Raw genomic sequence first — 13,622 nt, forward strand, 5'->3', positions numbered from 1 at the left:
AGGTTTTACATATAAGGCAGTGAAAGTTGTCCTTTCACGAACAGTGTCTATTCTCCAAGGTGAGTGCCTCTAGAGAGACAGCTGAGGTGCTTGCCAACCCCCTGCTGAAGGTGTGGGTTTTTCTTGCTCTGTGTCCTTATCGGAGCATGAGAACACACATATCTCTCCCTTAGGTTCTTTGAGATGCTCCTGCCCTTTGTAGAACCTGTGCTAGGTTTTATGGGTGGCTTGGGATGCTGCACCTACATGCTGCAGAGGTGCCAGCTGCCACCTGACAGACTCTGGGCCCTGAAAAACTGATGGATGTGGCCAACACATCTGGGGCAGATGAGGGCTGGGAAAGGAAGGAACAGGCTACCCCTCTCCCGGGAATGATTTATCTCGCTCTCAAAGAGTATTTTTACTTTGAAAATACCTTAGGCTCTTTGCATAGAACCAAAGAAAGGGAATAGTGGTAAAATATCAAAAGTGGAAGTGCCCCTTTGGCCTTCCCTCCCAATCCTCATGTCTGTTGACTGACTGAAGTCATTGCCCTTCTCACAAGCTGGGTGATTCCAAAGGAGTCAGTGTGTAATTTGCTTCAGAACTATGGGTGCAGTTGAACTTGATTTCCCTAAAGAAGTTTTTAATATTTTGCTGTGCCTTATTGTGGAAAGAAATCTCAGGACTCATAGAAGATGATTGACAAATGGTCATGTGTTAAGATATAGTGCTATGACCTATGCGGTGTCAGGAATTTTCCCACTCCCATATCTCGTTCTTTTCCTGGCTGGTCATGGAGGAGCACTGACTGTACTTAGAGTAGTTGGGTGATCAAAGCTGCCATGTTGATGCTGTTAGCCTGGGATGCTTAGCAGACCCTTGAGGGGAGTATTTACCTGAGTGAGGTGTTGTGAGGACCCAGAGGAAGTTGTGCCCTCTGGGCACAGGATCTGGTGTAGCACAGGTCACACGTGTCCCTCCACCAGCAGGTACAGCCCTCATTGTGCTGGCCTGGGCGGGTCGGGGCTGCCTGGGTTCTGTGGCTGGCCATGAGGACTGAATCATTTTTGGCACCACTAGTTTCAGAGGATGAGTTCATGTGTCATCTGGTTTGGGAACTGGCTGAGAAATGAGCAGGGGTAAACATTGACCACAGGCAGGGAGCATATAATCTTGCCTGAAGCTAATGGACTGTTACTTAACTGGCACATGAGAGAACCATGACTAAGGTAGGAAAGTCCCCCATAGATCGAGACCTCAGAACAATTTTGGCCATAGTCTTCAAGGGTCACTTCTGCATGTTCCTGTTGTGTATGTTTCCCACATGGTGGTGGGAGTTGTAGTCTGCATCAAGGAGGAGGAGACTGGAGATGGAAAATTGCCCTTGAAGAGGGGAAACAGGCTTTTTAAGGAGGACTGATAATTCTTGGTGTGTGTATGGAATACATGTAGGTATTTATAAGTAAATTTGATATTCTGATAAAGGGGACATGTGACACCTTAGAATCAATAATTTAGATTTTCTTGAAGGAGTAGTGCTCCAGTTTTAGCTAGAAAAACTTTTTAAATTGCCAAAACTCTGTAATTCAAGCATTGTAACTGAGGAACATATTTCTAGGTAGGCTGAAAGCTCCTTCTCCCTGTCCCCCTCCATATTGGGACCCTCTAGTCTTTCATTCCAGAAATCTGGTCTGATGAGGCAAAGAGATGGGGCAGTGTGATCATGCTGCTGGTTCGACAGAGAAACCTCTGAGAGGCTGCTGTTTCCCTTACGGAATAGCTTGTCCGGATTTTTGGAACAGAATCTGCTGTTTCATTTGTCCCTCAGAATTGGTGGAAGGATCTGCATTGTTGTGACTTTTCGTGAAATACTTCCACTTACAACTTGCAACTTGTAGTTTCTCCTTTATTAAAACTAGAATAAAGGGACTTCCCTGTGGTCCTGTGGCTAAGATTCCATGCTCCCAGTGCAGGGGGCCCGGGTTCCATCCCTGGTCAGGGAGCTAGATCCCACACGCCTCAACTAAGAGTTTGCATGCTGCAACTAAAAAAGATCCCACATGCCGCAAGGAAGAGCCTGCACGCGGCAATGAAGATCCCATCCTGCGTGCTGCAACTAAGATCTGGCGCAGCCAAATAAATTTAAAAAAAAAAAAAAAAAAACAAGAATAAAATGCTGATGAGGGGGGAAATGAACACCTGGTGTTGGACCCCAGGCATTTGTGTCAAGTTAATACAAGGCTTCTGTGTCTTGTCTCTCTGGCCCTGCTGCATTCTTTGGTGGAACCTGCGCCTGCTATGACATGGGGGTGACCCTTCCAGCCTTCTTAGCAGTGACTCTTTCATCTCAAAGTACCTGTCATTTTCCATGATGAGTCCTAGGTGATCTGGTGCCTCAGTGCACCCATCTGTAGTGGGAGTGATCTTAGTATCTACTCCAGAAGGCTGTCATAGGAGGGAGGGAGTTACAGAACAGACTAACAGCTTGGTAAACGGTAACTCTTTTCTCTGACATGGTTGTATCCCATTGTCACTGAAGATTGAGTTGGTCACTTCCTCCTCTGACCTTTCAGCACCTTGTACACATTTTAGGGACAGGATGTGTTGGGGTTATTATCCTCCCTTGTTTACATGTGGTCGGTCTCCTAGGGTCTCCATCATGGAGTGGAGCTCTGAGCATGCAGTGTGGGTTGCATCGGGGTTTTTTGGCAGATGAGTTTAAAACCTTCAAGGGCTGAGCAGCCATCTGGGTTTCTTATTTCAGTTGTAGTGAATTATTTTTCCCCCTAATATTTTCACTCCCAATTATAAAGGTAACAAACACATGCTCTGAGTTCGAGAAAATTTCAAGAAGTTTGGAACATTCAGAAAACTGAAGAGATGGGAATAACAATCTTACCACTTAGTACTGGGCAGATCCAGCTTTTGTGGTGGCTGAAGTTTATATAGTGTAACAAATATATATAATTGATTTATATAAATATATAATTATAAGTACCGTCTTTAAACAAAAGAATTTACAATTGTGAAAACAATAAGGTAAGAAAGTGAACTTATCTACAAAACAGAAATAGAGTTACAGATGTAGAAAACAAACTTATGGTTACCAGGGGAAAGGGGAGGGGAGCGATAAATTGGGAGATTGGGATTGACATATATATACTTCTATATATAAAATAAATAACTAATAAAGACCAACTGTATAGCACAGGGAACTGTACTCAATACTCTGTAATGGTCTATATGGGAAAAGAATCTAAAAAAAAGAGTGAATATATGTATATGTATAACTGATTCACTTTGCTGTACACCTGAAACTAACACAACATTGTAAATCAACTATACTCCAATAAAAATTTAAAAAAAAAAAAAAGGGCTTCCCTGGTGGCGCAGTGGTTGAGAATCTGCCTGCCAATGCAGGGGACACGGGTTCGAGCCCTGGTCTGGGAAGATCCCACATGCCGCGGAGCAACTAGGCCCGTGAGCCACAACTACTGAGCCTGCGCGTCTGGAGCTTGTGCTCCGCCAACAAGAGAGGCCGCGATAGTGAGAGGCCCGCGCACCGCGATGAAGAGTGGCCCGCGCTTGCCGCAACTAGAGAAAGCCCTTGCACAGAAACGAAGACCCAACACAGCCAAAAATTAATTAATTAATTAATTAAATTTAAAAAAAAAATGAAAAAAAACCCCCAATAATGTAAGACAGTAAATGTTTGGATTGAAAAAAGAAAACACAAAAAGTTACACATTTCAAAAATCAATAGTACAATATTTTTTCCCTACATTTCTGAGCAGCATATTGACTGCCTCATTCTATGACAGCAGTGTCATAATTTTTCTATAAAAATGGCACATAGGGACTTCCCTGGCGGTCCAGTGGTTAGGACTCTGCGCTTCCATTGCAAGGGCACAGGTTCAATCCCTGGTCAGGGAACTAATATCCTGCATGCCGCACATCGCAGCCAAAAAATTTAAAAATAAAATAAATAATAAAATAAAAAGGTCACATAGTCACTACTCTAGGGTGGTTAATTGTCATTTGCTTTCCATAAATTTATTTCATTTGTTAGCTGTCATTTAAATTTATTGTAGGATAACACCTGTTACAATTTTTAAAATTTATTTTTTAAAAAATATTTATGGGGCTTCCCTGGTGGCGCAGTGGTTAAGAATCCGCCTGCCAATGCAGGGGACACGGGTTCGAGCCCTGGTCCCGGAAGATCCCACATGCCGCGGAGCAGCTGGGCCCGTGAGCCACAATTACTGAGCCTGCGCGTCTGGAGCCTGTGCTCCGCAACAAGAGAGGCCGCGATAGTGAGAGGCCCGCGCACCTCGATGAAGAGTGGCCCCCACTTGCCGCAACTAGAGAAAGCCCTCGCACAGAAACGAAGATCCAACACAGCAAAAATAAATAAATAAATAAAAAGCCCCCCCCCAAAAAAAAACTAAAAAAAAAAATTTATGTATTTATTTGTCTGTATCAGGTCTTGGTTGCGGCATGCGAGATCTTAGTTACCCAACCAGGGATTGAACCCCCATCCCCTGCATTGGAAGGCAGATTCTTTTCTTTTTTTTTTTTTTAATTAATTAATTAATTTGGCTGCGTTGGGTCTTCATTGCTGCGTGGGCTTTCTCGTTGTGGCGAGCGGGGGCTACTCTTCATTGTGGTACGTGGGTTTCTCATTCTCTTGTTGTGGAGCACAGGCTCTAGGCACACGGGCTCAGTAGTTGTGGCTCCTGGGCTCTAGAGTGCAGGCTCAGTAGTTGCGGCGCACAGGTTTCGTTGCTCTGCAGCATGTGGGATCTTCCCGGACCAGGGCTCAAACCGATGTCCCCTGCACTGGCAGGCGGATTCTTAACCACTGCGCCACCAGGGAAGTCCTGGAAGGTGGATTCTTAATCACTGGACCACCAGGGAAGTCCCATCTGCTTTCTTTTTTTTTTTTTTTTTTAAATATTTTATTTATTTATGTATTTATTTATGGCTGTGTTGGGTCTTCGTTTCTGTGCGAGGGCTTTCTCCAGTTGCGGCAAGCGGGGGCCACTCTTCATCATGGTGCGCGGGCCTCTCACCATCGCGGCCTCTCTTGTTGCGGAGCACAGGCTCCAGACGCGCAGGCTCAGCAGTTGTGGCTCACGGGCCCAGTCGCTCCGCGGCATGTGGGATCTTCCCAGACCAGGGCGCGAACCCGTGTCCCGTGCATTGGCAGGCAGATTCTCAACCACTGCGCCACCAGGAAAGCCCCCCATCTGCTTTCTATTATTGACAACTTAGAACAGTTTCTTTCAGCCTCACGATTCATCATATGTCATGTAAATTTTTAGGGTTGTCATCAAATTTGGGAAACGTTTGTCAAATTTTTTTCATATATCAGCTGTGAGACTTCAAGGCATTCAACATTTTTTATCCAGTGACTCCAGGGCCTTGGGAGGGGGTGGGCAGCCATGACCCCTGTGAGTAGCTGGTATTTTTGTTTTTAGGGTTTTTCGGTGTGTAGTAAAATGAACATAACATAAAATTTACCATTTTAACCACTTCTAAGTGTACAATTTAGTGGCAAAGCTGGAACTTTTTGCCAGTCTTTTCCTCTGTAAGTCTTATGACATAGTTCAGCTAATATCATAGATTATACAATTTTGTATCTTCCTTTTTTTTTTTTTTTTTGGCTGCCCCACATGGTTTGCAGGATCTTAGTTCCCTGACCAGGGATCCAACCTGGGCCCTGGCAGTAAAAGCATGGAGTCCTAACCACTGGACCACTAGGGAATTCCCTGTATCTTGCTTCTTTTAATTGAAGAGAATATCAGATTGTTTTAAAAATATAAAAGTGATAAACAATGTTTTATAGTATCCTAATAGTCTATCATGCACTTTCGTATTGCTGGATGTGGAGGTGAGTGCGTTCGTGTTGGGGTACAAGAGATGTCCTGCCAGGACCTGATTTTTATGGAGCAGCGGTGGGAGTTTTCCTGGGGTTGGTGTAGTTTGATGCCATGACCCAAATGGGTCAGTCTGGTCAGCCACCTTCCTTGGTGCCTCCCACAAGGCAAACATTAACAGCTTTCTTCTTCCTTCCTGGCTTTATTTTGCTAAATCTCCTTTTGGTTTATTCATTTTGTCACCAAGGATTGTGCCTTATCTGCTGCCCAGCTTTTTTAGAAGTCCAGGTCACGGAGGGAATAATTTTTCGCCTGCACTGTCTTGCAGAGACACCTTGTTTGAAGCTGGATGGCAGACCCACCAGCATTGCTGAAAAGGCCTTCAGCAAATACTCAGCACCAACCCCATGGCCTTTCTTTGCTTTGCCTGCAAAAGATGGGGATAATTATCTTTCAGTGATAACTTAGCAACCTGAAAGCCTTGGGTCTTTGGGATGTCAACTCAATACTAACACAGAATTTCTGAATGCTAACTAGTATATTTGTTTTAAACTATGATAGGATTTTAATCTTCTCGTATCCACATTTTAAAAGTTTATTCTTCAGTGACCGTTCTTCTGCCTGATTTTCTACAAGAGAGAATTTTCCAAGAGGTTGGTTGTCATTAGATTAAGAGTTTAGGCTTTGTTTACATGAGATGTTTCCACACCAGCAGGAACCAGATGAGTATTCAGGTGCAGGGTCCTTCATTTATACTCCCCAGTTAGTGCAGACTTAATAAGGTGGGAGATTATAAATGCAAAATTAATACCCAGCCGATGCTCAGAATGCATTTTGTAAAGTGTGTGGCGTGCCGCTTTTTAACGATTGTATTCCCTGTGCGGTTGGTGTGGGTTTGGATAATTGCAGTGGGTGCCTTTTGAGTTCTCTGTTGATCTGTGTGCAGCAGGTATTCATGACGCAGTAGTGATTTGAGGCACATCCTGTGGAGTGCTTACTCGGTGCTGGTGCTCTTCTGGGCTCTGGAGATTCAGCAGTAAACAGAGCAGTCCAAAATGTCTGACTTTATGGACTTTATTTTCTGGTGGGGCAGAGTGGAGGAGACAGAAAATAAACAGGACAAATAAAACATATAGTATGTTAGGTGGTGATAAGTGCTGAGGAGAAAATAAAGCGCGGTTGTGTAAGGAATGTGGGTGGGGAGATATGGCACTTTTAGATGGGGTGGCTAAGGAAGACTTCATTAAAGAGGTGATATTTGCATAAAGAGCTGAAGGAGGTACGAGAGTGAGCCAGGGAGATATCTGGGGAAAAGTGCACCAAGCAGAGGGAATGGCAAGGACAGAGACCCTGAGGTAGGTATGTATCAAGCATGTTTGAGAAATAACAAGAAAGCCAGTATAATTGGAGCGGATTTGCTGTTGATTTTTCTTTTGTCATGGGTGTTTTACTGAAAGGCTTATTGGACCGTTATGCTTCTGTTCTGCCCATTTGTGTGTAAAGTATGCTTTTGCTTTGGCTTTACAAGAATTAAAAAAGATAACTGGAACTTCCCTTGTGGCGCAGTGGTTAAGAATCTGCCTGCCAATGCAGGGGACACGGGTTCGAGCCCTGGTCTGGGAAGATCCCACATGCCGCGGAGCAAATAAGCCCTCAGGCCACAACTGCTGAGTCCACGTGCCACAACTACTGAAGCCTGCGTGCCTAGAGCCCGTGCTCTGCAACAATAGAAGCCACCGCAATGAGAAGCCCGCACACCCCAACGCAGAGTAGCCCCCGCTCACCACAACTAGAGAAAACCCGTGTGCAGGAATGAAGACCCAACACAGCCAAAAATAAATAAATTAAATTTATTTAAAAAAAAACTATTTAACAGCTAATATGATCTTTTAATTACAGTCTTTTCTGATTATTAAAATAATTTGTACTTATGAAAGTTTTGTAAATTAAAAAAGAAAAAATTCAAGCTGTTTATTGAAATATAATTTATATACAATAAGATTCATTGATTTTATTTATTTATTTATTTTAATTAATTAATTTTTTTTTTTATTTCTGGCTGTGTTGCGTCGTCATTGCTGTGAGCGGGGGTTACTCTTCGTTGCGGTGCGCAGGCTTCTCATTGTCGTGGCTTCTCTTGTTGCGGAGCATGGGCTCCAGGTGTGCGGGCTTCAGTAGTTGTGGCACGTGGGCTCAGTAGTTGTGGCTTGCGGGCTCAGTAGTTGTGGCTTGCGGGCTCTAGAGCACAGGCTCAGTAGTTGTGGCACACGGGCTTAGTTGCTCTGCGACATGTGGGATCTTCCCAGGCCAGGGCTCAAACCCGTGTCCCTTGCATTGGCAGGCGGCTTCTTAACCAGTGCGCTACCAGGGAAGCCCCAAGATTCATTGATTTTTAAGTCTATAATTTGATGAGTTTTGACAAATTTATGCAGCCATGTAATCACTGTTCCAGTCACAGCATAGAACATCTTCATTACCCCTAAAAGTTCTCTTGGACCTCTTTGCAGTCAGTCCTATTCCCCTACCTCTGCCCCCTGGCAACTGCTTATCTACTTTCTGCTATTACAGTTTTGCTTTTTCTTGAATGTCGTAAAAATGGAATCACACAGTATATAGTCTTTTGTGATTGGCTTTTTTCAGTTAACATAATGCTTTTGTGATTAATCTTTGTTGTTGCATATATCAATACATTCCTTTTATTGCTGAATAATATTCCATTATATGGATACACCACAGTTTGTTTATTCATTCACCCATTTGATGGACATTTGGGTTGTTCCCACCTTTTGGCTATTGTGAATAGTGCTGCTGTGAACATTCGTCTACAAGTCTTTATGTGGACATTCATTTTCATTTCTTTTAGGTAAATACCTATGAGTAGGATTACTGGGTCATATGATAAGTATATGTCTAACTTAATAAGAAACTGCCAAACTGTTTTCCAAGGTGGCTGTACTTCTTTTATTCCCACCAGCAACGTTTGAGAATTCCAGTGACTGACCCTGGTGGTATAGTCATGGGTTGTGTATGGATGTGTGCAGATGTGGGCAGTGGCTCTGGGCTCATGGAGAGGAGGTGCAGATGGTGAAGGTTATTCTTCCACCATTGGGCTAGTGTGCTTCACACCATCTCCTGTGACTGCCCAACCCTGGGGCTTTTCTTGAGGCGGAGTAAGTGGCCCCAGCAGATCCCATTTGTAGCCTCATTAACCACATTCTAGATGTGTGAGCTAAGGGCCCAGGGGTTTTCATGAGTCATAGTTGTTTTATTTGCAATATTTTATAAGTTAAGACTATTAAGGCATTGTTTCCAGCAGATCCTTAAACTAATTTGATAGATTTAGGGAGATGGGCTGTGGGGGAAATCTATGTCCTGTCCTAGGATGAATCATGTTCTGTGTTTCTTACCTATCGATAGTTTCATGGACAAACGTGAGGCAATGTGGAAAGCTAAAATAGATGCTAAATCTGAAGCCAGTGTTTTATGGTTATTCCCTATCTCACTAGATACCGGGTCCACACATCACATGGACTTCTCAGTAACCATTAATATTCTAGGATTCCTGGGAAACTGGGCCTTAGACCTCAGATGTTTAAAAACCTTTAAGAGATCCAACTGCTCAAACCACATGTGGAACAGAAAAAGAGTAGCAGTGAAACAGAGCAGGTGCTTTGGGCATTTTTCTTTCTTCTGACCAGGCTGAAGCCACTAGAGAAGAAGCTGATCTGGGGTGTAATCCTTGGGAAGTTGATCCTTCATTTTCCCACAGGGATAGGGTCCGTAAGGGACCCTAGAACAAAAGCTCCATTTCTTTGTCTGAAGCCCCAAATGTAAGAAGTATGTTGTATAGAGAAGCCATAGTTATCTTCATATTGAGAGATTGAACATAATTGAAATCAAAGAATCACAAAACAGGACTTACCTTATTATGTGCAATGCAATGATTTTTACTGTTTTTTTCCTATTTGATTAAAACAAACTGCTGATTACCACTCACTAATTTGATTATACTACCCACAGAGTAGAGATCTACCCCAGGCCTCTCCTCCTCATTTTACAGGCCAGAAAACTGGAACCCAAAGGGAGCAGGGACTTGGAATCTTCCTCCAAGCAATTGAATGGCAGAACTGGGACTAGAATCTGGCTCCACCTCACTACAGGATCAATTTTCTCCCTAATTCTACCATTTAGGAGTTTCCTCTGTCATCAGGCTTGGCACAGGCGAGAAAGGGCCTTATTTTCCTTGCCTCTCTACCTAAGATGATGATTCTTCTCTGGGGAGCAATGTCCTGTGGACTGCCAGAGTTGGGTGCTGGCGGGAGGGTTGGCAAGGTTCTGTGTCAAAGTTCCAGCAGCTAATGAACACATGGGAGACCTGGGAGAAGGAGGTATAGACCCTCACTGGGCTTTTCAGCCTCCAGCCACACCCACGAACCATACTCCAGAGAGCTGCCATGAAGGACCAGTTTTTGTTTTGGATTTTTCGCTGGAGGTGGGGAAAGGGTAAGAGAGATGCCTGGAGAGAGATTTTTTTTCTACTTAATTGAATACATTTAAGGAATCTTGAACAGAATTGGAAAGGGATTGCATTGGTGTCGGCATTGCTGTAGTAACAAAAGGAGTTTTACACGTTTATGAAAGGTTTGAATTGTGTTTCTAAAGCCTGGCCCATGGGGAGCATCTTGTGCTTTCACGGTTTCATAATTATGGTACCTGGTTCTTGCTTGGGTACTGGTAGACCGATCATGAGTCAGTAGCTTTCCTTTTGTGTTGCTCTTACTCAAGAGGTCTTTTTCACTACTGAAAAACTGGTGTGAACTGGTCTCTATAAACCTAAAGGGCTTGCGTGGCCAAGCATCTCAGAGCTCCACCTTCCGGAGAGAGCCTGGAATGGCTGGAAGGTACTCATCCTTCGAGCTGATTGCCTGTGTTGTGTCTTGGGACTCCTCACAGCACATGCCCTCCTGAGGGCTTCTGCAATGAGAAGGTAGTGCCAGGTGAGAAATCAGAACCTTTGGTATTCTGCTCTTTGCATATAGGAAAGCTTATTGATTCCTAATCCTTGAGTCCAATGGGCGCCCACTGTCGGTTCTCTCTGAAAGGAAGAGATTAACACCAGCTAAACTCTTTATTTATTTATTTTTAAAATTACTTAATTTATTTTTTGGCTGCGTTGGGTCTTTGTTGCTACGCGTGGGCTTTCTCTAGTTGCTGTGAGCGGGGGCTACTCTTCGTTGTAGTGCATGGGCTTCTCATCGTGGTGGCTTCTCCTGTGGTGGAGCACAGGCTCTAGAGCGCATGGGCTTCAGTAGTTGCGGTGCATGGGCTCAGTAGATGTGGCTCTCAGGCCCTAGAGTGCAGGCTCAGTAGTTGTGGAGCACGGGCTTAGTTGCTCCATGGCATGTGGGATCTTCCCAGACCAGGGCTCGAACCCCTGTCCCCTGCATTGGCAGGTAGATTTTTTACCACTGCGCCACCAGTGAAGTCCCTAAACTCATTAAAAGAGGCTGCTTTATAAACAGAAAATATAAATACACGGTGAAAGCACTGTCACAGGACAAGGTAAATGTCCCATATACTTTTAAGTGCTATACCAAGGCAGATGTGCCAGAGACTTTGGGCCCCAGTGGCAGCCATGTGGGGGCATCCAACAGATTGAGGTTCATTTGGAAACTGTGGCTTCTTGTCCCTAGCCCTGGATGAGTTTCCTCAGCTCCCAGAATCAGCTTCATTGTTTCCAATAGGGAGAGAGGTGTCTACCTCATAGAAAGTATCCCGAGGACCATATGAAGTAAGTTCCTATAGTGAGCCTAGCATAGACTGGGGTGCTTTACCCACCTTAGAGGACAGTGGGCAAATCTCCAACCAACCCATTCTCACCACCACCATCTCAGTTGGAGTCATGGGAGTTGGAGGAGTTCCCAGTAAGAAACCTGTACAGATACTGAAATGTAGCCCAAGCCCCGTTAGTAGTGCTAGTAGCAACTGTGTAGTCTGTAAATTATAGACAGAAAACAGAATGAGGTTGACATACCCTGAAACGGTCCACAGGCGCATAGAGGTGTGCTTTGCTGAGATCCGTTGTGCTTGGGGATCTGAAGTCAGGTCTAAGTTCCTGGATCTCAGTGAAAGAGACCCCTGAGTGCCCCAAGAATGCAACTTTGGTTTAAAGGTTGAGCCCCAGCTTTTGGAGATGGGGATAGAACGGATAAAAATAGTTGGTGACCTAGAATACTGTGTATCTTTTTAAAAGGAGTTAGCCAGCCTCGATCAGTTGTTTTTCGATACAGACGTTAATCATTAAAGCTAGGCCCAAGCTCCACTGCTAATAAGGTTAATGGGGCTTGTCTTTGGCTTTGAGCAGGGCAGTGTGCGCACCCTGGGGGAGTAAATCTTACTAGATGGTGCATAAGTAGGTTTTCCCTTTAAATGCATTTTATAAAAACATAATTAACAACCAAGAGTGAACCCTAATGTAGACTATGGTGCTGTATCAGTATAGATTCATCATCATATGTAACAAGTGTACCACTCTGATGGGGGATATTGATAATGGAGGAGGCTATCCATGCATATGCGGGGCAGATGGGAAATCTCAGTATTTTCTCAATTTTGCCGTGAACCTAAAACTGCTCTAAAAAAATAAAGTCTATTAAAATATATTTATATAATTAACGGAGGGACTTGGATGTCAATTTCTGTAAGTTTAACAATTTTATTAGAAAATGGTAAGATTTAATCAGAATATTAGGTTTGAAATTGTGATTTTACCTAAAATCACAATTTCGTCGTCGTGGCTTCGCGGTAGTGGCTTTCTAACGCCTGGTGGGGTGATTGGTGCTGTTTAAGGGTCCCGCAACCTGTCCCTGCCAGTCGGCTTGGGCCCGCGGGGGAGAGCTCTGGCTGCTTGTTTCTGTGGGAGGAGGCGGGGCCGAAGTGGGCGGCGTGGGCGGGACCCCGCGGGAGCTCAAGCTGTTTTTGTCTTTCTGCTGGAAGAGGAGGGCTAGCACCTCTAAGGCGGTTCCTGTCCCTTTCCAACTCCGTTGTCACTCTTTGCTTCCGGCAGAGCGTCCTGGCCCACACAACCGAGGAGCTGAGACCAGACAGACGGACGCACGGACAGACGACAGAGGACGCCCTGGCCGCTGGACCCCGCTGCCTCCCCCTTCTCCCTGCTGCCTGCACCTGGAGGATGAGCCCAGCCTTCAGGGCCATGGACGCGGAGCCCCGCGCCAAGGGCATCCTGCTGGAGCCCTTTGTCCACCAGGTCGGGGGGCACTCGTGCGTGCTCCGCTTCAATGAGACGACCCTGTGCAAGCCCCTGGTCCCGAGGGAGCACCAGTTCTACGAGACCCTCCCTGCGGAGATGCACAAATTCACTCCCCAGTACAAAGGTGAGCCCCCAGCTGCTGTAGGGGTCGCCAGCGCCTGGCAAGGACATGCAAGGCGTCGCGGCCAAGGAAGGCCCAGGCAGCCATCCCCGGAGCCCTCACCCCTCCCACTCACTCTGTTTTCTCCCTCCTCCTTCTCCTCTTGGCCCTCCGCCCAGCACCTCACACCCTCAGTTTTCAAGTCCCGGTAAGATTGCTCAATTCTGTTTTGTTTTGTGGGTTTGTTTTGAGTTTATTTTTGGTGGAAGTGTAGTTGTGTTTTATGTTCAGGTGTCTCTTTATCTCGGTAACCCATAATCCCCCATGAGGAGACATCCGGGGAAGACTTTGGGAGGATTTTACCCAGAATGCTTGCCGCCTGCTTTTTATC

At 45.1% G+C, this 13,622-nt stretch overlaps 1 protein-coding gene across 5 annotated transcripts in view; it reads left to right on the forward strand.

The window, feature by feature from the left end:
* IP6K2 (inositol hexakisphosphate kinase 2) overlaps positions 1 to 13,622 on the forward strand; it is a 30,115-nt gene that overhangs the window by 8,307 nt on the left and 8,186 nt on the right. For 4 of the 5 annotated variants that reach the window (XM_068558139.1, XM_068558142.1, XM_068558140.1 and 1 more), the window contains exon 2: positions 12,928 to 13,255. In XM_068558139.1, coding sequence (XP_068414240.1) covers positions 13,054 to 13,255 — 202 coding nt within the window. In that variant the 5' untranslated portion in view covers positions 12,928 to 13,053. Of the gene's footprint in view, positions 1 to 12,927; positions 13,440 to 13,622 lie in introns of those variants that run through there. The other variant, XM_068558143.1, reaches the window with a different exon arrangement.

Source organism: Eschrichtius robustus, chromosome 12 (assembly GCF_028021215.1).
Source record: "Eschrichtius robustus isolate mEscRob2 chromosome 12, mEscRob2.pri, whole genome shotgun sequence".
NCBI lineage: Eukaryota > Metazoa > Chordata > Mammalia > Artiodactyla > Eschrichtiidae > Eschrichtius > Eschrichtius robustus.